The 26,978-nt window shown below is 44.3% G+C and overlaps 2 protein-coding genes across 3 annotated transcripts in view; both read right to left on the reverse strand.

The window, feature by feature from the left end:
* Window positions 1–4,335: 4,335 nt before the first annotated feature.
* LOC122153623 (forkhead box protein E3-like) lies at window positions 4,336–6,820 on the reverse strand. Its single transcript, XM_042794228.1, has one exon. The coding sequence runs from the start codon at window positions 6,818–6,820 to the stop codon at window positions 6,155–6,157; it is 666 nt and encodes a 221-aa protein (XP_042650162.1). The 3' UTR covers window positions 4,336–6,154.
* A 2,220-nt stretch (window positions 6,821–9,040) lies between these two features.
* The window catches only part of TMEM201 (transmembrane protein 201), a 31,805-nt gene continuing 13,867 nt past the window's right edge, over window positions 9,041–26,978 (reverse strand). The window contains exons 7-12 of one of the 2 annotated variants that reach the window (XM_042794150.1): window positions 18,897–19,114; window positions 16,331–16,402; window positions 15,164–15,451; window positions 14,537–14,668; window positions 13,666–14,076; window positions 9,041–11,009 (exon numbers count right to left, since the gene is read on the reverse strand). In XM_042794150.1, coding sequence (XP_042650084.1) covers window positions 13,979–14,076; window positions 14,537–14,668; window positions 15,164–15,451; window positions 16,331–16,402; window positions 18,897–19,114 — 808 coding nt within the window. In that variant the 3' untranslated portion in view covers window positions 9,041–11,009; window positions 13,666–13,978. Of the gene's footprint in view, window positions 12,142–12,910; window positions 14,077–14,536; window positions 14,669–15,163; window positions 15,452–16,330; window positions 16,403–18,896; window positions 19,115–26,978 lie in introns of both variants that reach the window. The other variant, XM_042794149.1, reaches the window with a different exon arrangement.

Genomic DNA, 26,978 nt, shown 5'->3' on the forward strand with positions numbered 1-26,978 from the left:
CACTGAATTTGGTTTTGTCTGCCTTATGATTCCACAGGTACTGTGCAACCAGAACCTCACAAGATACAGTGAAGCTTATAGTAGCTCTACCCTGATGAAAGGGATAGTTTAACTAACATCATTTGTTTCTCTGCAAAGTTGCAGGAACTACTAGTACATGTATGTAGCCACGTATATTCACACAAGTGGTGGGGAAATATATACACCAGGCATTAGACAAGGATAGTCTTTTCTTTACTACACCACTGCCACTATCCCTTCAGACCTTTGCCACTTAATACTGAGAAATCTGTCTTTTCAACCAGAAGTGGTGCTCAAAGATCAGGAAAGAAAATTTATCTTAGCACTCAGAAATCCAGTTTCTAATACACAGTATGATCTTTCAGGATTTAGCCCCATCCACCTCTATTTCCTGTTCTTCAGAAACCAAACATACAAACAAAGCTCTTGCTACATATTTGTAATAACAAAAAGCACAGGCTAATATACTAACCACAATTTCCCTTTCTAGACAGTAAACATTTTTTGGATAAAATTACCAATGATCTGAGTACTGTAGCTGTCAAGACTATGACACAGAAGTCTGCTGGTAAACTATAGTTATAATTAAACACATCCAGAAGAGTTAAAAACTAGAGCTGCTTCAGAAAATTCTGAAAACTTAACAAAAAAAAAAAAAAACCCTTTACAACCAAAATACCCCACCCCCAAATATCACAAACACCTCCCTTCCCCAACTCCTTTAAAAGCCAAAGTTGATTGGGAAGATCATGTACTTACTGAATCACACATAAAGGATAAAACAGTCTTTGAAGGATTTCAGACATACAGAAGAACTTCCAGCTACTAAATCAGCAAAGTCAGTGGATTAATAATGTTAGCTGTTCCCAAATTTAAGTGCAACTGTACCAATTGAAACACTTTTAAATGCTTGATATTCAAACACCTCGAGAGTATCGTGTATCCAGGACCCAAATCCACTAATTAGTTTTGAAAACCTTGGACCAGATGTAACTAGTAATTTCTACTGTGCTCATCATCTCATGTGAGAAGGGATACCTCAGACACTCCATTGCTAGATACCTGAGGTTGTCAGGTCCAATCCTGTGCTGCCTGCGCACTAGAGTTACAGAGTCGTCTGAAAGTTAAAACAGGAAATAACAACCCAAAGAAAGCCACAAAAAAACAACAAAGCCCACTTTGAGTATGACACATCCATTTCTTCCTACATGCAGGATTACACAAGCTGGATAACTCATGATGTAAAATGCTTGCTTAGTTGTAAGCTGCTGTAAATAGCTGTAAATAGAAACTATTTTTTTCTTCTGCCTACCTCAGCTGGCTCCTGGCTGAGGAATGAAGCCAGTGGCTGCCACCACAACATACACTAAGTAGAAATTGGAACAAATTCCTCTATACCCATGTAGAGCCAATGCTGCTGAGTGCCTTGTGAGCCATGGGCACACCTCCTAGCAAACCACTTGGACTGTTTTGTTCAGCCTACAAAATACGCTTAATACGCTCCTCATAATCTCTTATTTTCAAGAAGAACAACAGGGGCAGAAATTATCTTTACTAAAGGACACATAAAAATAACTTTATCTGTGCATTTGGTGGGAGCACACAGAAGACAGCACCCACAGCGTGGAAGGCAGAAAACTCCCCTCACGCAACCCTGTGTGAGAGAGCCAAGTCGTAAAGCAGGCCATTATGAAAGTAAGAAGTTGCCACCACTTACCTGCATCTACTCCCTGCCAGGAAACTGCTGGGGTCACAGGCAACGTGCTCCAAAAGCAACCCCCAGTTCAGGTCTGGTTTCCACTGCACAGACACCTTGGTGAAACCAAGAGCTAGCAGGGACCCACGGGTGCAGACGAGTGAGGGCCCTCAGCCCAGCGAGGGCCCCCCAGGCCCCAACTCGGCCCCTCAGGCACCCCCTCAGCCCCCTCCCGGGGCCCAGCAGTGCCTGCAAAGAAGCTTCTGGGTCTCATTAGCACAGACGAGCTGCAGCTGCATGTGCTGCCAGGTGCTGAGGGGAGGGCACTGCACCCCCCTGCTGAGCCCAGACCTTTGGGTAACATGAGGTTACCTAGGGAAAATTATTAACTGGCCCTTCAGAAACTTTCTCCTCACCAAGAGCAGGTATTCCACATAAAAAAAGGCAAGATAAACCTCCTCAAAAATTCCCCTCATGGGCCCTAGTTTTGCAGTTTATACTGGGCATAAATTGCAGCCTTTACTGCATTCACACAGGAGGGCACAATTAGGATGACCCCCAGACTGGGATGGAGACACCCCACTGAGAGCCTGCAGCCCGCATGTGACAGAAAAACAGTAAAAAGCACCAAGAGCAACAACCAGAAATCCTTATGCACATCATCAACCTCTTGCACCACTTGTTACCTCCCCAAATGAATTTGGATGGATTGAGCACAACTCTTGGCAAAAACGAGGAAAATTGAGATTAGGAAGAAGTATAGGTGTTTGATTTAAACTGAGCCTGGGGAAGGGGGAGGAAAGGCATTCCCCTAAGTGTATGCTTATTTACGTGGGGTTTTTTTCCCAGTATCTGAATCAGTGACCAGTTATACAAACTGGCAATAAATTCAATTATGCAAAAATTCCCCGAGTCAAGACTGTTTTGCTTGCAACAGGGCCACCTAGCACTCAGGGCCACAGCCCACCCCAGGATTTCTAAGGAGATCCATGCACTGGACCTTCACCTGGGAAAGAGAAAATCTGAAAATTCCGTTCTTCATGGGGTCAGGGTGTGATGGAGCCAGAGAGTGAGGGTGCCTGTCCCAGTGGCACTACAGCTAAGGCCACAGAGAAAACCCTGAGCAAATCTTCTCCAAGACTTTCTTTCTTTCTACTGCTAGTTCTGGAGATCTGTCCTGGGTTTGACTATGGGGTTTTTGGTAGCAGGGGAGAGGGATACAGCGGTGGACCCCTGTGAGAAGCTTCTCAAAGCTTCCCTGGCTGCAAGTGGGACCCATCTCTGCACCAAGGCCGAACCAATTTACTGCACCTCTGTGATAACATATTTAAGAAGGGGACCTAACAGGTAGAGCTGCAACATCTACGTGAACACCAAGGTCAGTGGAAGAATGGAGAAAGAAAGAAGGGGCGGAAGGTGTGCTGGAGCAGAGACCCCCCCCGTATCCTGTGGTGAGATGGCAGGGCTGCCCTCCCCCACCACCCATAGAGGACATCGGTGGAGCAGATGCTGACATACAGTCCATGGGAGCCCCCACACCTTCTCAGGTGACAACACTCAAAGGAGGCCACGACCCTGTAAAAAAAAAAAAGCAGCCCCCACTGTTGTAGTTTGGTGCTGGGAGGACAGCAGCATGTGGGGGTGGGCCCATACGGGAGCAGCTAGGGAAACACTGCTGCCCATGGAAGGGACTCAAATTGGAAAAAAGCTGTGGAGGACTGTTTCCTGTGAGAGGGAGACCATGCTGGAGCAGGGGAAAGAAATTCCAGAAGTTTCCCCCTCCCCGAGATGGAAGAAGCAGCAGCACTAACTGCACCTCCATTCTCTACTCCTGTGCTGCTGGGTGGAGGAGGTAGAAGAAACTGGGAGCAAAGCTGAGCCCAGGAAGAGGGAGGGGTGAGGGGAAGGTGTTTTCAAGATGTGGTAATGCTTCTCACTGTCCTACTCTGTCTGTTAAGTGTTGTTGTTGTTGTTAGTGTCTATATTAAATTTATGTTCTTTTCTTTCTCTAACAAGTCTGTCTTTTGCCTGTGACCATAGTGGATGATTCATTCCTCCCTGTCCTATCTTGAATCCCAAGCCTTTACTTATTTTCTCCTTCTCACTGCTTAGGGGCAAGGGAGGAGTGAGCAGCTGCATGGTGCTCAGTTGCCCTCAGAGCTCAAACCATTACAAGATCCGTGTATGAAAGTGCATGCACACACACACATACACACACAAAAGAAAGCAGACACTTTCACCCTTCACAAGTTATGTATGCAATAGAGTAGAAAGAAGATAGTATTAGGGTCCAGGTCCATCTTACTAATGCTGGCTACATCATGCTCTGAAAGCAGGATGGCACAATTAGTTTACACACAAGCAACTAGTTTATGCGTGAAGGTATGATGAATCCATGTATGAGCTAAAAGTTCATGCATAAGCACACAACAGGTTCATGCATGAGGGCAAAGTTAGTTTATGCATGAGCAAACAATTATTTAATACCTGAGTAAACAATTATTTAATACCTGAGCAAACAATTAGTTAATAATGTACGAGCGCACAATAAATTTCACATGTGACTCTGGACATTTTCATTCTTTACACATTACCTACAATGGAATAGGAAGAAGAAATAACAAAGAAGAAATACTGGGTTTATTTGTATTAACACCAGGTATACCATGCCCTGAAGGCAATTTTATTAGAACCAAAATGATTATCCAAGAAAACAGATTGATTTGTTCTTTGTATGCATGCCTCCATTCATTGTTCTAGATTAAAACGGAAGTACTTTAGAAGAAAACAGTTTTTACTCTTTTAAGCTCTAAAGAGTAAGGTCTGCTTTACAGAAAAGACAATTATCAGCTGAAACATCATCAGGGTCAATAACGTGCATATGGTGCTGAGCTGATAAAACAACCTGTGAGAATCACAAAGAAAGTCAGACTTGCAGAAACTCCTCCTATTTTAATAATTTTGTGTGCAGTGGAATTAATGGCAGTGCAGAGGTCAAAATTCAGCAGCTGTAGTTTCACACACATGTATTGTTCACGTGTGCTCTAAACCACAGCAGGGGCATAAAAACTTTGCCAAAACAGAACAGAACCATCTATTATTTAAAATAAAACCCCTAGCAGTGGTTTTTTTTTTCAATTACATACAGACTTACCACCTGCTTCAAAATGCGACAATTCTGATGTACTTGCATTCCACTTCAGGCACTGATTTTATAACCGAAGTTAAAATACAGTTTTTCAAAGTATAGCAAGTGGTTTAGTGTTCAACATTACTAGGAGTTATATGAAAAATGAGACCAAAAGAAAGCAACAAGCAACCTGAAGAATCTAAAACGTACTATATCTTCTAATACGTTGGCATCCTGTAAAAACAACCATAAAGTTGTCACCCTGGCTAAATGTAACCGTATTTCCAGCACTGTTTATACCATATTGCTAAAATTTAAAGATGACATTCAGAATCACTTTGTGAGTATGAGAAAGTATAAAATAACAACTACTAAGTTGCACCTTCTTTCAAAGATCAAGAAAGCGTCAAGATAGTTTTACTTTCTGAAGCCTCAATTCTTAGGAAGTACTATTAATTAAACAAGTCATAAAATATAACATACAAGTGCTGCTCTTGACTTAACAGTATTTGAACTCTTCTCTCCCTTCAACTTAAACCACTGTTCTTACTAGAAGCATATTTTGTCTCTGAACCCTTAATTTCAGGGAAAAGCATAGAAACTACTCCCTCTGGAATCAAGAGGAAAAGACCCTTACATAGTAATTATAAAAAACGTTTATAAAAACCATGTTAACAGTGAACATACGTAAACATATATAATAAACAACATAAAATAACTCTACTGTATGAAAAATCCCATAGATTCACTTTAAATACAAAACCACAAGATTCCCAGCATTACTCCAAAGATCTGTGGATTCTGTGTTTTGCTGTTGTTTGTGTTGTTGCTTAGGTTCTTTTCCACCCCATCCCCCCCCAACCCAAAAAATACATATATTGCTTTTTCACAAACCTTGAAAGACAAGCTCCAAAATGAGTTTAAGGACACTTGAAAACGTAATTCCCCTGCACGAACCAAATTTTGCTTTTCCAAGGACTAGCATCTACAGGACTCGTGGTGTACTTTCAAAACAGAAGATACCCATCCTCTTGCTCAGGTTCTGCAGCCACCCCTCTGCCTTGTCCGAAGGCTCAAACAACTAACCCGAACCCCCCAAATCCAGAGGGCGCAGAACAGAAACACCCCTCACCGCAGGAGGGGAACAAGGTGGCAAACCTCAGTCACTGCAACAGGAGCTTCTCAGACCGATCTTCCACCAGCCGCGCGTTTTTAAGTCGCTTTCTCAGCAATTCCGTCCAGGTGCAAAAGCCCTCCACCCCCCCCACCCCCCAGCAGAAAAGCGCCCGCCCCACGGCAGCGCAATCTCATGGCCGGGGACTTCCCTGAAAGGTGGGGGACAGCGGGGTCCCCAGCTCGCAGGTTCCCCCAAGATCCAAGCCGGCCGGGCACAGAACCCCCCTCGCCCCGGCAAACGGCCAGTGGGGCAACCCCTGCAAAGCGGGGGGGGTCCAGTTCGGGGGCAGCGGCAGGGCCACGCAGGGACGGTGCGGGCAGGCGGCGGGGAGCGGCGGCGGGGGCAGCGGCCAGGGCCGGGCGGCGGCGGCGGGAGGAGGAGGAGGAGGAGAAGGAGGAGGAGGCGGCGGCGGCGGGCGGCGAGGTCGTTGTCGTCGTCGTCGGTAATCCCCCCCCGGGAACATGTCGTGGAAGGCGGGATCCAGCGCCCAGTCGCCGCCGCGGCGGGGGGCGGCGGTGCCGGGGCGGCGGGGCAGCAGGCGGAAGCAGGGGTTGAGGCTGAGGTTGTGGCGGATGCTGTTCTGCCAACCCTTGGGGCCGCCGCGGTAGTAGGGGAAGCGCCCCGCGATGTAGGCGTAGATGCCGCTCAGGGGCAGCCGCTGCTCCGGGCTGGCCCGGATGGCCATGGCGATCAGAGCCACGTAGGAGTAAGGCGGCTTCTGCGGCGCCTCGGCCGCCCCCGGGCTCTCCCCCTCCGCCGCCCCCGCCGGGCGCTCGACGGGGTCCGGCTCCCCCATGGCCCCGCGCTCCCCGCTCCGCTCCCGGCCCCTCTAAGCCCTGTCCCTCCCTCCGCCCCTCTAAACCCTCTCCCCCCCCACTCGCCCCGGGTCGGGCGGTTTGGGGTCGCGGGCGGGTCAGGACGGCGCTTTGACTTCGCCAACCCAAATACACCGAGGGGAGCGAGGGCAAAAGCAAAGGGGCGCCCGGCCCAGCGGGGGGTGGCGGGGGCTGGGGGGAGCGGAGCTGAGGGGCCAGCGCCGGCAAAGCTCGGTGCTGTCGGCGAGGGGCAGCACCAGCAGTAAAACTGGATGGATGGATGGATGGATGGATGGATGGATGGATGGATGGATGGATGGATGGATGGATAGACGGACTCTTACCATTTGGGTGAGATGAGGTGCTCAGCTGCGCGCCTATCTATCACTTCGAGATGCAAAAACAGCCACCCCCGCACCCCCTCTCCACTGTCCCAGCTGGTGCCCCAGCCCTGAGGGGCCAAGGGCAGCCGTGGGCTCAGCCCAACTGTGCAGGTACCAGGGGTGGGAATGGCAGAGGAGTAGAGCCCTGGGCCACAGCAAGCTTCATTTTATCCCCATCGCATTCATGCAAGCACTACAACCCACTAAATGCTTCCAAATACATCTGTTTGTAAAGAATTAATAGTGGGATCATGTCAGTAATTTAATTGAAACACATGTCCTTCTTTGAAAAGTGTTTCTTTGATCACCCTTAATTATTTAAAAAACAAAACAAAACAAAAAAACCCCACCAACAATCCTTAATTTAAAAAAAATCATGACTCACTAGTCTGGAAGGAATCAGTTCCTCGTTTCCAAAAGTTGTATAGAGCTAAGAAACAGAAGGAAAACATTGATGACTATCAGGCTGTTGTTCTCACTTCACAAAAACTACCAAAAGTAGCTTAATAGTGGTGGGTCAAACAGTTCTGTCGTGTCTCGTATTTGAAAAATGCCGTACAGGTCTTTGACTAGAAAACTTTCACAGCGCCAGATGGAAATATTTAAATTATTGAGAATGAAACATCCCTACTGGTTATAACAAATCTGCCAACAGCAGAGAAAGAAGTTCTTTGATGGGGCACAGGAAGACTCACCTGTATGACCACAGGTTAGTTCTTTTTCTGCTAGCCCTGTGTAATGGAAAAGAAAGTAAACATAACACCACTGCTGAAAATAAAAACAGACTGCAGAACCAAACAGTGAAAGAAAAAGAAGAGAGAGGAAGGGTGTCTGAGAAGTGCATCCCCTCCTTCACAGCAATACAAGGCAAGACAGAATACATTGCCAGGTCTTAAAAAAATTAGCAGCACATTTTAACGAAACACGAGTCATGAAAGTATAAATGGAGGAAAACTTCAGCCTCTGAAGCTTGTGCTCATAAAGCCTATGTCTAAAAGCTTATGCTACTTGTCTCTTCATTTACACTACAAAATAAAAACATAAAGACTATAATACATAAAAGCAAAATCTTGGGAAGACTCTCGGCACCCATCTCAGACGAAAAAAATCCCTTAAGTGTGAAATGAGCACAAATTTTAAGGTGCGCATACAACTGAACGGCGCTGACGCTCTGTGACTGGGCGTATTTTGGGACGAATTCTGGGGCTTCACTGAAAATCCCCTTACATGTGGCCCATCCTTACCCACATAAATCATCCTCCTGGCTTTCCAGCTGACAGATGCACGTCTGGAAGATGACTGGATCAGGACCAAAGCACCTGCATTCAGTACCTCCCTTACACCCCTCCTCCTCGCCTACCAAAGTACTGAAAATCCAGACAAAACAAAATAGTGTGGGCATTACCATGTGACCCTACGGTGTCAGCTGAGGTCAGGGTTCTGAGGAAACAGGTACTTAAATGACAGTCCCTATCCTACAGGAGCTGAAGACAGCAGGGTCCCCACAGGGGTGCGGCGGCACCCAGGGAGAAGTTCAGAACATCAGTTAATGGCAGGAGGTGACTTCCCTTTTAACTGATGGAAAGCCTTCAAAGCATTAACAGTGTACTTTTCCGCTTCCACCTCTATCTCCAGATCATGGTCATCAGCTTCTCCTTGCTTTGGGGAAGCTCAAAGAACTTTGTGCTTTCTCTTCATTCTTGTTAGCTTTAAAAGAGTGAAGAGATCAAATCTGACCAGACACACACACGAGCACAAATACTGTCTCCCTTTCCCCCCAAAATACTCAGTTCCCCAAGAAACAGAATCACACTAGGGTGAAAACTTAGCCGTTTTAATTTTTTTAAAGAAAAATATTCTTCTTTAAACACAAAGCATGAACTAAAAACCTCTGAAGAACAACTTCTCCTCCCTTGGAGAACATTTAACCAAACTGTACAGTGTTAGAGCTCCCCAGACAAGTATACATATATGACATACAGTATTTCACAGGAAATAAGGTTTAGGACTCAAAATTGCCCTCCTCACCCTCTCCAGATACCCACTTCATCCAAAAGTACTCTGTCCCTTACTCCCACCACAGGACACAGTGATGATCATTTCTGGATGCAACATGTATTTAATAGAAAAAAAAAAAAAGTATTGGCCAAATTGGCCCTTTCTAGTCTTCTAACAAATGTCTCTCAGGGAGGTTAAGACCATAGTTATTTCCAGGAATGGTGCATGGAAGAGAAAATATAGCAGCATCCACAGGCAGTGCAAGCCGTTGATTCCAGCTGCTCCATTTTAAGGAACCCAGTCAGTTCATCAGTGTTCTACAGATGTTCCCATCACCCAAAAAGGAGTGGGAATAAAACATTCACAGGCCAAATTTTTTGCTTGAGCAGACAGCCTAAAATTCAGTGAATCTGGCCTACATATGCCAGCAATGAGGTTTTTTTCACATTGACACAGTGACCAATTTCATGTCTTAAAATTTTATGTAAAAAGATACGACCTTCTGAAATCAGCAATTCGTTCTACCAATTCTCTCTATCCCATCAAACAGATATGTACATAATCTTTGTCACCTCTGCCACACTACCCAGACTGCAGAACTGGAACCAGACTCTAGAATCCAAATTCTTCCTAATTCGGAACAGCAAAATAATCAAAAGTCTCTACAAGGTCTCAGAATATGCTTAACAAGCCCATATCTGAAGAAAAAGTACCTGGGCATTTCAAGGGAAGGTAGGTAATGGAAAAGGTCTGGAAATTAAGTTCATTTATATCCCATCTGATCATTAATTGTTGGTATTATTAGGTAATGCTCAAGTCTTTATCAGACCATTTTGTAATGATCTTTTCCATTCCATACACTCCAACAGTTTTTACAGTAGGAAAAACATTAAAAAAATAAAATTTCACCCCTGAATAACACTGTATGAAGATCAACATCATCAGTCACAAAGATTTTCACAGGGGGACCAGATACTCTTTTGTTTCCTCCAAACCAGCCTCATATAGAAAACGTCAGCAAGATAGACACAGTATCTAAGAGCTAGATTAAGGCCAACAATATAAAGACAAACATGGGCTCAGATCTTTTAAAATGAAGAAACCCTCCAAATGTTTTTATATATATGCATGCACACCCACATCCACACCCCCGTGTACTCGTGTGTACTATTCAAGCGAAGGCTTCACAACCATGACAGCACCACTGGAGAGTGTTCTAGCACCAGAATGAAAAAGTTGGTTGTCTTCCCTCTTCAGCAATAAAATCCAGAGTCTTTAAATTGCTTTGGACAAGGTCACCAAACACCCTTCCAAGAACAGTTTCAGGGAGTAGATTCAGAAGTGCAGTGACATGTTAAAGTGTTCCTGTTCTGGAATACGGGCAAGAAGAAGTGTGTTGAGAGGCTGCAGCTCCTTGGTTGCTGGAAAGGAGGAGGAAACTTGTATTGCAATCTGGTAGAGACAGAGACCAACTTGGACTCCAGGTGAGTGTGATGGTAAAACTCAGTGCAGACTGGGAGGTGAAAGTGGAAAGTTTGCATACGTGAAGTCACAGTGCACATCTGTTGGCATAATAAAGACAAGCAAACCCCCAGTATTCTCTGGCAGGCTTGTCTCTGCATAGGAGGCTCCTGGGTATGCTGGAAGTCAGGACAAGGATCCACAAATGGGATGTCACACACTGTACCAGGACATCGTCAAATTCAAACAGCAGAGGTCTAAATAGAAGCTTGCAAGTTGGTCTACTAACATCTCGCCTACGCACATGCTTAAGTGAGCCTGAAGAAATCTATAAAAGGGACAAAAATCTCTTAACAGCAAGGTTATGGGTCCGATTCAGCTGCAAGTAACAATTCGTGCAAGTTACAAAAGAATTAATCCTCAACCTGCAGCCCATCTTTCTGCTGCAGGTCTCTATCCCGGACCTAGGCCTTTGTACAGGAGGTGCCTTGCCAATGCTCTAGAAAGGCTGAGACAAAGATGCAGCCTCAGGAGTGACATCTCCACAGCCTTTCACATCAGCACATGTGGGCAGAGCTCTGTCCCCTGCCGGTAAGATGCAGAGTAGGCAATGAGCAGGCCTCACTACAAGGGAGGATGGGGAGCAGCGGCTGGGAGCGGGCTGCTAAAACAACGCAGGAAGAAATGGAAGATGCAAAGGGAGACTTAATTTCCCATGCTTACATCACCTGCAATAAAGCCCCATTTAATCTGTCAGATAGCATTCTGATTAGAGTCTGACTATTCCTCACATGATGAGGCTGTGAGTGGAACTCAATTAAAACATGCAACGAAAAAAAAAAAAAGGAAGGGTGATGGTCACTCCGAGGTGGGAATTTTAGGTTCAAAGCAGGGAATTATCAGAGGAGACACACTTCGTTTCGGTGCACATGCAAGAGTACAGTAGAGGGAACATCAGCAGAACTGAAAGGGAGGAAAAGACACAGTAAGCGTAACACTAATTCAAGATGCAAACACAAGACAATGGGGTGAGGGAAGAGGAAAGAGAAATTAAGTTTGAGGTAATGGAGTCCAAAGAAAGAAACAATAGGAAAACTCGAACAGAGTCAGTCCTGCTTCAGGAAATACACAGCTAATGTCAGTTGGCTCTCTTTTCAGCAGGTATCCTTGACATATTGGTAAATCTTGTCTCTGCACTTGGGATTTAAGAATCAAAATATAAAGACCAAGGATTTTTTTTTTCCCCTAAGATGTACTAAATGATATTGAGTATTCAGTACAAGACTCTTAACTGGCACCTGAATTCTAAGTAATGCTGAAGACACACCCAAAAGCAGAAGTACCCAAATTATCTACTGCTTTTGAAAACCCAGGGCTACTTCCATTGGGTTAGAAAAGAAAAATCTATCCAAAAGGCTGAATTGTCCAGAAGCAGGTTTGGCATTTCTCACTGAGAATACCTTTGTTGCAGTTACCTTAATAAAATAGTTTGAATCCTAGAATATTATTTTGATTTTAGTTTAAAAATATGATTTTGTTTTAACATGAAGCTACAGTAGCTCTGAGAACATAAAGTACACTAAGGCCCTTAGGATTAAGCAACTAGTATGCTGTGTACTTTGAACATTATAAGAATCGTCATGGACTCTGAATTAACGTAATGGGTACTGGTTATGGATCTTGACTTGAAACAATAGGTACCTGAGGAAAACTGGTTTGGTTGGAAAGATTGGGCAAGGGAGAGGTGAACATTAACCAAAGGTGGAATGAGCATGCGCAAGGATGGAGTTCAATCAGCAGACACAGTGATGAAGACTATCAACGACCAACAGAGACCCCCATCCAGCATAACCATGCATGCGTTGGAGACATTTGCATATGATAATAATCTCCAAGAAATAACATGAATATGCTAATCATTGCCCTCCCCCCATTCTATTTAAATCAATTAGTGAGGATGACCAATGATTTCTGCAGAATAGGAATATAGGTAGGGAGAGGTAACTAAAAGCCAATCATTATAAAGGTCAGCTTAAACGTTATGGAATTATTGATCTTATGTAACTATGACTCTGTTGAAAAAGTGTATAAATATGTTGTGCTTTGTACCTATCGACGAACATGTCTTTGGCGGAGTTATCCCCCGTGTTCCCCAGCGCTGGAATAAAGAAGTGCCTGCTTATCTGCTTTGTGTAGATAAGTTCTATTCTTGATTGTGACCGCTAACACCTTGGCATTTAACTAAGAAATACCTTAAATGGTTACTTAGTAAATCCTGATATCACACTGAGGCATCAGGTTTCTGAAGAAATGTATACAATCAAGACAGCTCCTCACACATCTCCTAATAGAACAGATTTGTGCGATTTGCAGCAAGAACTCAGTGAAAACACCAGCAGTCAGAGTTGTGAGCTGAAGTCTTTTGACTATGGTTCAAAAGACATAGGGATCCTTTCTTGTTGCAGAATTAATTGTAACAGAATTAATGCCTCCTGGGTAAAGCAAAGTGCAGGCTTCCTCTTTCTAATGCAAATCACAAAAGCAAGTCTGTCTGGGGTTTGTGCATACCTACAGCAACAGTGCTGGTTGGAGGTAAGTACAGACAGTTTCTGGGAACCAGCAAGACCAGAATGACAACTGGTGAAAGTGGCCTCAGGGCACATCCCAGGTGGAAGCATGTGGACATAAAAGATGTAAGAATGACAGAGCAGCCAAGGTCACCCAAGTGCTTAGGCAAGCTTAAGGCAACTAAAGAAAATTCACTGATAATTTAGAGGAGGGTGCCAAAGGGAAGAGAGAAGAGGAATCACAGGGCAAAGAGGCTGGGAATGCTGTTACAGTAGCCAAAGCCCAGCACCAGCTACTAAGCCATCCCTCTTCCCTGCTCTTTTGTTCTAATTCTCCTCATTTTATCAGCACCATCAGCATGAGGTTAGTATGTCAGAAAGAAGAGCTGGGGATAGGTTCCCAAAAACGTAGCTTACACATCTTCAGGCTTGTGTCTCAGGTCAGTTCCTTTGAAAGAAAGTGCGTGGGACATTTGACTGCCCTCTTGCTTCAAACTGGAGCTTTCCAGGAATTCTGCCTGCCACCTCCAGTGACAATCCTGCAATATGTTCTACCTGGAAGTGATGGCAGCAGCTACCTGGGTTCCTTGTCATGACAGTTGAGCATATGGTAGTTTTTTAGAAAACAGCATGCACCAGTGGCACGGCCATTAGACACGAAGCCATGGTTGAATTCTTCTTATCTCCTCAGATGCAGGTGGAACCAGAAAGAAAGGAGTGTTGGCACAAATCAACGCAGGCTCCGGTAGACATAGGCTGATGTGAAGATAGCATTGAGAGTCAGACTCACAGCTAGCAGGCCTCGGAGAACGGAGTTACCAAAATGACCTTAGTAGAAGAGGACAACACAAAGGAAAAAAAGGGAATAGTAGTAAGAGATATTAAAGAATTGATGAGATAAAAAACAGTGAACATATGTTGTGCTCTCTTTCTCTCTCTTTGCCCAACGTTTTCACCAGGAGCAGAAATTGCTGAAGCACTTCTCCTCTCAGGAAAGATTCCACTGCCCTCTTTGGTTCCATTTTCACCTCATTGCCCTTCTTAACGCTCACATCCCCACCCCTTTCCTTCTGTCTCAGTTTAGCATACTGTCCAGTGTTCCTCAGACAGCCCAATGAATGGGAATGACCTTATTAAGGGCTTAGAATAGCAAGGAGAAGATCCATTTTGCTACTACTTATTTATTTATCTCAAGTCCAGATCACTACTACAGCACAGGAAAGATCTCAGTTACCCTCACAGAAATGCTCACATATACATACAAAGCATTCACATGACTTGCACTTACCTCTCCAGCCTGCCAAATCCTCCCCTTTGGTAGTTGTGTCTACCACACAGGTAGATGAATGTGATGAGTGATTCTCCTTTTTGATGGAATTACTACTGCAAAGACTCCCTCCTTCCATAGCAGATCTCCTATCTGCAAGGAGAAAAAGACATGAAAATTCAGAAGGCACCAGTAGTACAAGCCAGAAGTAGAAGTTACCAGACTAAAGCTAGACATGAGCAATGCATGGTTGCCTGGTAAATCATGAAAGGATTGAGGACAGGAGCTGGAAACAAAAGGCAAATTTCACTGCTGTGCAGAAGAAGTTGCCTGCATGTTTGTCTCATACACTGTCCGTTATCAGCGTCACCACATCCATGGTTAAAGGAGTTACCCAAACAAGGGTGAAGGCAGTGGCAGTAGTATCCCCAGAACACCAGTAAGTGCAAAAAAGACATTGTTTTGGCTGGCAAGAAGCTCTCCAGGCCAGTGGATTCTTAAGGGAGCTTTGGTAGCCCACCAGTAATCACCATCTGGGCTTTTCCTGAAGGTTTCCCATCTATTGCGTGGCCTAGATGATGCATGGCTTTGCTTGCAAGCCAACTTTCCTACAAAGGCACTTCCGAGTGCAGCAGGCTGCCAGCATACCATGCACTCCCCGCTCGCTGAGGTTCTTTTTTGGCAAGGACAACTCGGTGGCAAAGATGTTGCTGTCTGAGTGGGTGTGCTCCTCTGAGCTAGTCGGGGTGAGCAGAGCCTCATTCTGCGATGGGAAAAGCAGCAGCTTCTGTCCTTTCAGGTTCAGACGGGCAGGGCTGATGAGTGGCCGGCGGTACCGCAAGGAACTGGAGCTGGAAGTCACAGAGCCAGCCACCGATGGTGCTGGAGAGGGGATGCGGGAGGGAGCACAGCTGCCTGACAGCAGGGAGAAGTGCTCTGAAATGGAAACATGCCCAAAGAGAAAATAATGAGATTATAATCCCAAAACAACAGGCACGGTTTACTTTAACAATTCTACAAGAAAAGGGAATGGGAGTTGCAAACGTCCAACATATCTCATACTACAATTCTTTATTCATTCCAGTTCCCACACTGCAAAACGTGCAGAAATTCCACATGCACTTTGGTACACTCAAGAAGGACTTGGACTAGAGATGGGTTTATCAGGAGCTGGGTGAGCTTTCTCTCTGCTCAGTTGTGTCCATTCAGGACAGCCTGTGTTACACATGCGATTCTGCAGGTAAATTAACTGTTCTGGCATGTGCTTTAAAGGCTGTTGGGGAAGTGTATGGGGATGTAAGGAGGTTTGCACAATGGCACCAGCCCAGGCTGTGACTGCATTTCCAGCAGCAAACACTTACACAGCACAAACAGCCAAATCATCCATTTGGGGTCAGGATGGCAACAGACAGGTCACTGAAGGACACGGGAGCAAAAGGGCAGAGCAGACAGGGTAGCCAAATCAGCAGCTCCTTGGGCTGGGAAAGTGAAACAAAAGAGCTGCCCGAGGAACAGTTTAAAATCTCCTATCAAAGCAATCTCAACTCAGCTGTAAGAGCAGGGAAGGGCTCCTTGCTTTGTCTCACCGATTTCACTGTGAGCTCTCCCTAGGAAAAGGACACCCAACGCATACAGCATGTTATTTTAATGCAATCCCACTCTTCACTGGAACTCTCTCTGCAGCATTTCTAACAGCAAAACTGACATTTTCACTGAGATGTGAGCAGGGAAGAAAGAATTAAACTTGGATCATGTGTTTCAACCCACTCACTGCAAATCCTGCAGACAGTTGCTCCGGAAGACCTGGTGCATTACCTGATGTAGGAGATTCCTTGGACTGAGATGACTGCGAGGCTGGTCGACTTCCACTGAACAAGTAGCCAGAATCTAAAAAGCAAAAATCAAACAGTTTGAACCCAGCTGGCTCAGCTACTGGAGGTCTATCCTTCAGAAATGTAACTGCATCATCCAGTAATCAATCTCAGAAGGGGACAGGTGGTAAATGCAGCAGGAAAAATGTCCCTGTTTTCCTGGACAGGCTATAGGCCAGCATAAAAAAAATCCACTTTTCCCAGATGCATCAGAATAGATCTGTCCAGCAGGCTTCAAAAACAGAGTAAGAAACCCTCTCCCAAAATATCTGAAACAAAGTCTGAATTTCTTTAGTGGCCCTTTCTTTCCCTACTCTATCTGGGTCCAGAAGGCTCTGCAGGTTCAGAACACCACTGCTGCTCTGATCTGCTGTTAAGCCTTAGGAGCTCAGGATATCTGACACAGCCCACCAGGACCTTCATCCTGCTCTGAGCTGCTCTTTGCCTTCAAAGGACAGTGAAAGCTGCTGTTCCAATAAAGACTTAAGGAGAAGCTATGAAAAAGCAAAAGGAAAAAAAAAGAACTAAGCTTGCAGGAAGACTTACAGGTCAACTGACACTTGAAATTATTCTGTCCAATAGTGCAGACACAGTTGTGTTCACTGGGCACCACTCTGGGAGACTTCAGCTTCAAAACCACACCTATTCTTAAGAAACCCTTTCCTCTGATTTCAAATAATAGCAGATTACCTCTAGCTTTTAAAACAAGTGCACACAAAACTACCCTGCTGGTTCACTAATGTGTGCAACTGCTCCTCTCCAGTGCCAGGCTAAAAGACAAATGTTTACAAGCAGGAGATTTGCAAATTGTCTAACTGCCAGCAGAAACCAAGACCTGGAGGCCATAGCCAGGCTGGCTACTGTATATCTAGCACTGCCTTATGCCTCTGTGCCAGTGGACTCTGTCACTGTAGAACTGGATTATATTAATTTATCTAATGATGCACGAGAGTAGATGATGAGTATGACGTGACTTAGTTGCTGTGAAGGTAGCAACAGAAGGATGGAGCAGCTTCCAAAGGTGGTAACTTCTTCACCTGCTCCCAGCAAAGCTGCAAGACAATTTCTAAATACAGCATCAAGTTCAAATTATCTACCTTGTGACAGCATCACAGACTGGCTTGCCTCTACTTTAAGAGGAAGAAAGTGAAGGTATGGTTGTATCATTTTCTCATGAAAATAGCCTTAAGGGTAGATAATAGGGCAAGATGAATTGCTATCTAGCTGTCAGGCATGGTAGCCATAATAATGCAGCAGGGGAAAAAAAGCAATTAAAAAAAAAATCAATGAAAAGTACTGAAGTCAGAAAAAAGAAGTGCTAGAAATGAAACCTCAGAGTTTAAATCAATTCTTTTTCTTAGGCACTTGATTTACATAATTACAGGCAAACAGCTTTGAAAGCTGAAAACCTTCCTGATGGCAAAAAACATTCAGCCCTGACAGCATGCTCTCTCCAGTCTGTCTAGCTTTGCACCTTACTGAAACAAAGCACAGACCTCACAAGGGTGGTTTAGCATGCCGGGGCAATCCCAGCCGCCAGCTGCCTCTGCCCTTGCCCTTCCAGTGGCAGTCTGGTAACCAGAAAGGTGAAGGCTGTGCCAAAAGCTGCCATGCTGCTGGAAGGTTTGCATGGTTGGTCTTTCCTTTGCTCTTCGGGGAGCTGGCAAAACTGCTGCAGCGTGAGCTAGAAAAGTGTTGAATAAACTGAAAAATCCCTGCAAGACTGCTCTCTCTGCTGGGATGTTATCCTAGGAACTGCCACATTTTGGCCTCTGACCTTCTGGTCATCAGTTAGTGATACGGAAAGCTTAGCTTTCTTTGGATGGAAAATAGCATTTGAATGCTATTTCCCATCTGTTAGATTCAAGCACAGGAAAACTGAGGGCTTATTGAGTTACTGGGAGAGTCTTTCTTTAGCCCTATAAATCTTCCCTAGATCACACAGAGCCCTTAAAAACAAGAGGACACGGGGTCTTTACAGCAACTTAACCAACTGTGCTAATGCAGATCAAATCCAGACTTAGGGAAGAGCTTGCCTTCAGCTCTGCTCCCTTCAGCTGTAGTGAGAAAAACAAAGTACAAAAAGCAGCTAGAAGGAAGGGAGTGATCGCTCTTCCCAGATCAGTTATCCTCATGTTTCCAATCACTTCCAAAAGCTGCTCTTCTCCATTCCCATGTCTCACTGCTCCTTCTGTCTCTCTCCCACACACAGCCTGGTAGCTTGTGCCATACTGCCACAAATGCCTGGAGAAGCCTCTGGATTTCAGTAAATCCATAGCAGGCAAGCACTTGGTGAGACTATCTGTTTCACCAAGATGGCAATGGTATGCTGTGTACTTTCTTAATGCCAAAAAACAACTGACTAATGCTGGATACTCCTCTGTGCCACAAGAGCAGCAGTCCCTAAAGACAACTGTAACACATGGATAACTCACAGCCCATCCCCTTCTGCAGCACTGTAACGTTCCATTGTCATTGCCACTGGGGCAGAAAGTTTCTTGCGCACTTACCTGCTCTGGCCAAGGAGGGGATGGTACCCAGTGAGAGTGCCCTGTTGAGACGACCAGGAAGAGAGGAAGAAGAAGTTCTGCGTGGGGATCTGAAGAGCTGTTGGTTTGTCAGCTGGAGAATACTGGGTGGTGTCGGGACAAAGAGAGATGTAGCAGAGGAAGGGAAGCCGGTCCCAGTGCCACTGGGAAAGAGAGTAATCAAATCCCCAGAAAGGTACCTGCAAATGACACGCAGACATTTAGCAATGAGTACATTCCAGTAACTCTATTTTCTTTGCTATCAGGTTTATACTAATTTTTCAGTTCAGGAGTGCAAGATGCAGAATGAGTAAGAGTTTACAAGAATGCTCCTACAACTTTGAAACTGGGGGAGGAAGAACTGCTCAACCATATTTAAATTACTGTGCACCAACCTGTCCCACAATACGGTGCGGAAAAAATGGTGGAACAGCTTAGGAACTTAGGTGCAAATAGGCATAGTGCCTCAGTTCTCTCCCTGGATGAGAAAATTACCAAGAGACCACCAGATGCTTTACAAAGTTCAGATACACATAGGGTCAACAGTACAGTACAATTTACGTTCATTATGTGCACATGCAAACAACATGCTTAGAAATGTCATGACTGTGGGAAGCAAGTAGTTATCTACGAGTCTTTTTGCCTTCGGAAACCAGAATCAACATCTCACCTCTAACGCCAATATAGAGAAAAGTATTTTTATGGGTACCTTGATAAATATTTAGGCACACGAGCTCTGTTTTAAAACTAACATTCCAATCTCTTTAAGACATTTGCCGTTATTATACTTCTGTGAGGTAATGAAGACTCACTACTCTCATTTTACAGATGGGAAAGAGAAACAAAAAGAAACTTAGTGACTTGTCGAGGGCCACGTAAAAATCCTATGATAGAACAAAGACACAAACCTGGGTTTTCCAATCCTAATTTGAGGCCAAAACCATTACATTTTCCTTTTTCTGCATATCATCATTAGCCACAAATATGTACTAGCATAGTTATTCAGAGGGAACTGTGCTCCTGTAGCACAGACTCCAGGAAGTGTCTTGCTTCTAGTGCATAAAAAACAATCTCTATTACAGTGCCTGGAAAAAATTTAAATTGGCAATAAAAATGGCAATTGTATTTCTAGGCCTGCAAGTTGTTTTCAGTGGGTTCTTTTCCAAGTGAAAGAGGGGAGTTGAGAACAGTGTGTCCAGCTTGAGAACACAAGATGAGAGGTAACTGACAAAACATACTAAGGGTACCTGAACCAGTTAGCTTGATTTTTAAGTACGACAGATGTAAACTAACTTCTATTCCAGTAGTAAATTAACTGTATAAGAGAACTTTGTATTTTAAGCAGTTTTTGCAGCTAGCACTGCCACAGTATTTCACATTCAATTATTACATGCAAATAAACTATGCAATTAATTTCTGATACCCCCATTTTATCACCTAATTTTGCAGTCATTTAAAATTTAAAAACCAACCGAAGCTGAACAATCTGTCAAAAATTTACTCCTATTTTTACCTTCTTTCTATTCCTCCTTGCAATCACATACTGATCTTAGTCTATGTGTACAGTTTAATTGACTGCATTGCATCAGAAATGAGGAGTTAGCTTTGGAGTCTCACTTGCATCCTCGTACCATCAAAATGAGCATCCTAAGAGGGTTGCAAAGTTGAAAGTATAGGAGTTTTGTATTCTTTTTAACACTTAAATAAAATACATGAAAGAAAGTCTACAATATGTACAAGATCTCTCAAGGATCTCCTGTAAGATTTTTGTTTCATTAGAAACAGGTAATACTCTTGTTAAATAAGTCATAATGAAGTACCAAGTATTGAGTACATATATTTTAAAATGAAGATATCAGACTTGGCAGCGTATAACCAAGCTGCAACATTTGGAGGTTTAATCTCACTTCTGATGAAAACAGACAGATGAGAGCAGCAACACGGCTTTTCTTCTGTCAGAGGAAAGCCAGGAGTAAATCAGAGCATGAAGGAATATACGTATCTCAATTTTGTGAGGTGATTTATGCACGTGCCATTCTCTCTTGGAGATTAAAGAGGTGACGCAGCAATATTATGCAGTGCTAGCATGTCCAGAAGAAGCAGTCTAGAGTTAAGATTACAATTTAAAATATCTTATAAAACTACTTATCTGCTAGTACGAGGCAGACATCAACAATCCCGACCAGCTCAATCAGGCTGAACAACATCTGAGCCAACCAGCTTCCTGGTGCTTGCAAGCAGGACATGCCTTTAACAGCGGCAAGGAACTCGTCAGTCTTGCAGCAGAAACTGCCCAACCTCTTCAGGTTCCAGAGGACCTGGGAAGGGTGTCATGCTTCGCAAACGTGCAGAGTCCTTTAGTGCACATACACACACACATTTGCCCCACCACACATACAGATGTACATGTCCATCTCAGCTTTGTAAGAGAAAATGAACGGGAAAGGAAATTAGAAGTGCAGCTCAGGACTACGATATGAATCATATCAGAAAGAGTGATACCTACCACTCACTGTGCCATGTCTGTGAAGGGCCAAATCAGGGCATCACCTGTGAACAACACAGCTTTTTTCCTAACTTTGCACCTTCTCTGTCTTTGGGTTAAAGGATCCAACTTTACACAGCTCCTTGACGCAGCAGAGAACAGCTTATCTGGGCTTACTGGCTTTTGGCAGTTTTTCACTCAGAGGGCTGGAAGATATCACAACCATTTATCACTCATAACCACACTCTCCTTCCTGAGATTGTAACTTTTTTGGATCGGACTTCCATGGGCTCTGCTGCTCAACAACCCTACTTCTCAACCTCAGCAAATTAGTGCAGTCAGGTCTCCTGGGCAGCTGATGAACCATTTGTCTTGCACTACGCAGAAAGGGAATTCTTCTGGGTAGCAAAAAAGAGCTGAAGAGTTTTAAGCACAGCCTATCAATGCCTTAGGAATGAGTGCTGACCAAAGAACAGCTTATATATTGATTTGCTCTGAACAAAGTAAATTCCTGAAACATGTGCAAAATCCTGCTTCTTTTCTATGCGCTCTTCTCTGCAGTGTTTGCCACTATCATGACAAGAGGGCTACCTGCTGCTAAAAAGCAGGGGTGGTGCCATGGGAATGCGCTTTAAGTCTGAGAACGGTCAGTTGAACTACAACTTCTTTTAGAAGCAGATCACAAAAAAGGTGGAGATCAAGAGGATCATAAGGCGGGAAGCAACCACATCACAGCCTTGGAATGGAGCAGTGCAGCTGTGCCTTTGCTCTCAAGACTACTGCACTGCTCCAAGCCATTTGTGCACGTGATAACAGTGGGTCTGGTAACAGTGAAAAAAGTAACTAAAAAAGGAAGGAGGAGGGGAAAAAAAAAAATAAAGAGGGGGGAAAAAAAAAAAGGCTCTGGAGTCAGTTTGTGGAAACAGTCAGGGCCCAGAAGCCGTTTATTTCAGAACCTGGTATTGTGAACATCAAAAACTGGGTATCTTAGTGTTTACAATGATCACAGCATTACTAGACAGTTTGGCACAACTCTGCTACAAAGGTACTTTAAAAATAAATAAATAGAAGCTTAAAGAAGAGTATTACATGGTATGAGACTGTACACTGTCCTGAAGAAACATCTCCTGCCAGCAGAGCTTCCCCTCCTCTATCCCAACACCTCCCTCTTTATCCAAAGACAACACAGTATGTAGGTGCCTTTTTAATTCACATTTTAACCAGAGATGCTACATCACCCCAGGGATAGAGGGAGACATGGAAGAGCATGGCTCAGGTCAGACTACAGGGCTGCAGATGGGCCCACTCCTACTATCAGATAATTCAGTACCTGCAGGAAGAAGGTAAGATGCAGTCATAGGCAGCTTGCTGTACGTGCCCAGGTTCATCTGCCTGGAGGCAGCCAGGGAACCACATGTCATGGGGTAAAATGTTTCCTCTGGACTTAAGGTCCCATCATAATTCAGCTATGAGTTATCCATGCAAAACTGCACTATTTTCTCCTGGCAGCATGGGTGCTGCTGCCCAAGACTGCAGAATGAGCTCACCATTGCCTTACTGCTGGCTGCGAGGTGAGTCTCTGTGAGCTGACACGCAGTCACTTGTCTGATCTGCTGCACCACCTCAGTCAGTGCCAGAATCTGTGCCTCCAGTCAAGTTGACAGAATCAGGAGTAACAAGCAGTACAGTGAATAAAAACCAGGCATGGGGAGAGGGGAGAATAATACTTAAAAAGGGCACAGGTCTCAGACAGATTGATATGTGACTTAGAGAGCTAGAAACTTTAGCTGCCAAGACTGTGTTTTCTCCTACATGTTGCCCTGCTTTGGATGAAAAAGAAGGGTTAAGTTAGAGCACGAAGTGCTCCAGCTGCCAGGTCCTGCACTAATACCTTCTAGAGTACAGACAGATGTTTGGCATCAGCCTTGCCTCCCCTCCTAGCTGGTGGCACTAAGGTGTGTGTGGGGGGGGTGTATACACACACCTCATACCTAAAAAAATTCAGACTCACTGGCATGACAAAAATGTTCAGAGGACCTCTTCCCTGCCTGCGTACTGGACAGCTTTGGTCCCACACGAGGCTTTCCAGGGGATGACTCAAGGACACGTCAGGACTGAGTACTGCCCCTTTCACATGAGAGTGTGGGTCGTGGCTCTGAGAGGCCCCACAGGTACTTGCAGGGGACGGCACACATGGAATCAGCTGGCAGGTTCTATGTGACAGCACACAGTTTCAACAGCATCTCTTCAAAAACCAAAGCAAAGCCATGTATCACAGCTCCTTGCTTTCATGAGTGGAGTTAGTCTGGAGCGATCATCTGGCTATTAATTATATTAATTTTTATAAGACTGTAAATAATTTGTCCACAATACATCAATACATACTTTCTATAGTATCTAAGTATGATTATTAGCTTCACATAATTTCAGCGTACTTGAAAAATACTCATAAAAGTAAAATAAAACACCACTACACCATTTATTATATTCCCCTCATGTCCTCACCTTTGGACACACCCAAGCTCAGGTCACTAGGGCATGCAAAGCATAGATGTAGGAAAGGAGGAGTTAATAGGAAGGAAATAATGGGATATAAATACAGCATATTTAGGATTGTAAAGGGCCACAGAGGCGTCAGTTTGCATGCACTGATGTCAGTGAGGGCTTCAGGAAGACCAGAAGCAGCAGAGATGCTTGCTTGCTAGCTCTGGGTTCTCCCTCAACCTCCCTATAGTCTGCAGAGTTGCTCAGAAATTTAAGTGTAGCCCAAGTATCTTCTTATGCCCAGCCACACTCACTGGTAGCAAATGAAGGACAAAAGCACTGGCCTGGCAGACATACAGGCACTGCTGTCCCAAGTCCCAGCTGCGTCTGTTCCGCTGGAGCAGAGCAACATAGTGTTGTCAAAAATCTTGTCCAGGGAAAGGCACTTAATGAACCCACATCGGCCCCTTTACACACCCAACTCTGCTGGGCCAGGTACGGGATGCTTTTGAGTTGGCAGGTCAGTTGTGGCCACTGTGAGAGCCAGAGTCAGCCACTTTGGGCTGGAGCAGACTTGCTTTTGAGTGACACACAAACCCACTAACAGTCCCTCACCACCTCAGCTCCATCCTGTAGTACCATCCTCTGGTCCACACACCAGCATGTGGCCAGTGTAACAAAGCAGCACCTGAAATTAGAGGCTTTTGGGCTAAAATCCTCTAATACTGTTAAATTAAAATGTTTGCATGATCTGGCCTGCATGGCTGGGAGAATCCTCAGGCAACAAAGCTGCATCTGGTAACCACAGATTACCACGTGTTCCTCTGTGGCCTGAAATAAGAGTCCAGCTAAGTAAGAACAAGAAGCCCAAAGCACTGATCAAGTGGTTCTGGATTATTTTTGTCAGCCATGTTAATAAGTTCCCAGCCCTTTGTTAGCTATCGTTCCCCTCAGCAGAAGGAAATCTGTACCCATGTGTCATACAAAATATCACCTCAGCTTCACAAGGATGGTGGCACTGTGCTCAGGTGTTGGACCTGTACCAAAATACCTGAGCTGGAAGCATACTTTCCCTTCTGCTGGCTTCACTGTGGGGGAAGCAGAGTTAGATGGCATATCTAACTGATAAGCTATTTCAGTTCAGTTATGAACCTCAAGTGAAAAATGCAAAGTTAGCAAAGCACCTTCCATACCAAGCCTACAGCATGGCATAGTGTTTAGAATAGTCTATTTGGCACCAAAACTGGCTATTGCAGGAACAGTGACAGTAAAGGCAGTGGTGGTTTATCTGTTTCTTTTTTCCATGAACAATCAACAGTAAAATACTGATAACTGATCTTCTTCAGGACTAATCGTGTGAGAAGACACAACTGGTACAGACTGAATGCTAGCAGTTTATAAATCAGAACACCTCTGGAAAAAAACACCTTTCTCCTCCTTTCTTCCCTCTTCTCCAAAAGATCAATCATCTTCTACCATCAGCAAAAGCATGTACGAACAGCAGAAAGAGAGGAGACTCAGCATCAGAGTCTCTAAAGGACAAAAAATTCAACTGCTGCAAGTTTGGTTTTGAGGCTCTGAGGTGTTTTTGTTGTTTCTAGAAGCAGAATCACAGACATGCTGAGGCACCAAGAAGTAGGAAAATAAGCTGATACCTGAGCAAAGACAAAAGCTTCTTTGGCATTAAAATTGAACCACCTTTCAATATATGATTCATTATTTTGTTTTGCCTTTGGAATTTTTCCAATGATGAGTCCAAAAGTTCTTCAATTATAAGTTGTGGACAAAGCATCAGAGAGACCAACACTTCAGTTGTACAGCTTGGTCATAAAATGAAGTAGCTTCCTGATATTACAGTAGTGCAACTTGTAAATAGACTTAGTTTGTATTAATCTGCATAAAATGAAGACAAATGCATTTCTTGCTTGCAAGTCAATTGCAATTGGCAATTGCATCTCCCAGATGGAAAGATTTTTAAACTCTTTTGTATAGATTTGCACTTGACATGCAAACAGAGCTAAAATATTTCCTAACAGTGTTATTCAGGCTTCACAGTGTAAACCCCACTCCTTCCCACAGTTCTACCAACTGCCTGTTCCTTATATCTAGTGTGTACCCTCCCCGTCCCATCACAGTACTGCACAGGAAAAAAGATTAAAGAACAAAAGAAAAGATCAGGCACAGGAAAACAACATAACATTTATCAGCAAAGCATTGTAAAAGGCGCCAGATGCAAGGGAGCTCTAAAATGGGGCATGTTTAAATTGAAAGGAAAAAATAAAAGTGTAGCTAAAAAGAAAGGAGGAAAACAGCTGCTCAGAAGAGTTAAGAGGCCACATGGCATAGGACAAAGTAAAACTTAATACAGCCTTGACTTTCAGCTCCTGAAAGCAAAACATCTGAAGAGGCTGACAAGCACCTTTAGAGGCTACCACTGAGAGCTTCCTTGCTACTGGGCAAGAAAATTTGGACAGGTTAATTTCAGTCTTATTACAAAAAGAAAGGATATTGCCATTAGAAACCAGGCATGACATTACCGTGACCATCCCCACACAGTTTAACAGTTTATCAGCTGCTCACACCCCTCCTCCTTGTAGCAATCTCAATATATCCTTCTAAAGATGAGATTCCTCCCATGAGTTGGACATACCTGACAGCAGAGCAGCATGAGGAACTGCCCACCTCTGCCACACCAGGAGGTTGCAAGTTCATGTGCTAGAAAGCTAGGAGGAATTTTCAATCCAACTTCTATAGGTAAGTGCTGAAGACAATCACAGCTAAATAGAAACATCAATTTTTTTCCTACATTTAATGTTTTTCTACATTTAACTTATTAACAACTTTGGACACTTTTAAGATTCAGCTGGACAGGGTGCTGGGCCATCTTGTCTAGACCATGCTTTTGCCAAGAAAGGATGCACCAGATGATCCTTGAGATCCCTTCCAACCTGGTATTCTATGATTCTAGGATTTATGGGGAAAACTTGAAAGTACTGAAGTAGAAAGAAGGTAGGAAGGGAAAAAAAAAGAAGTCTAGACATCTTATTTCACTTAATGGATGTAATAGCTTAAGGCTTTCTGGGTCTTCTGTGCAG

This window comes from Tyto alba, unplaced genomic scaffold (assembly GCF_018691265.1).
Source record: "Tyto alba isolate M040663 unplaced genomic scaffold, T.alba_DEE_v4.0 Super-Scaffold_20000042, whole genome shotgun sequence".
Classification (NCBI taxonomy): domain Eukaryota; kingdom Metazoa; phylum Chordata; class Aves; order Strigiformes; family Tytonidae; genus Tyto; species Tyto alba.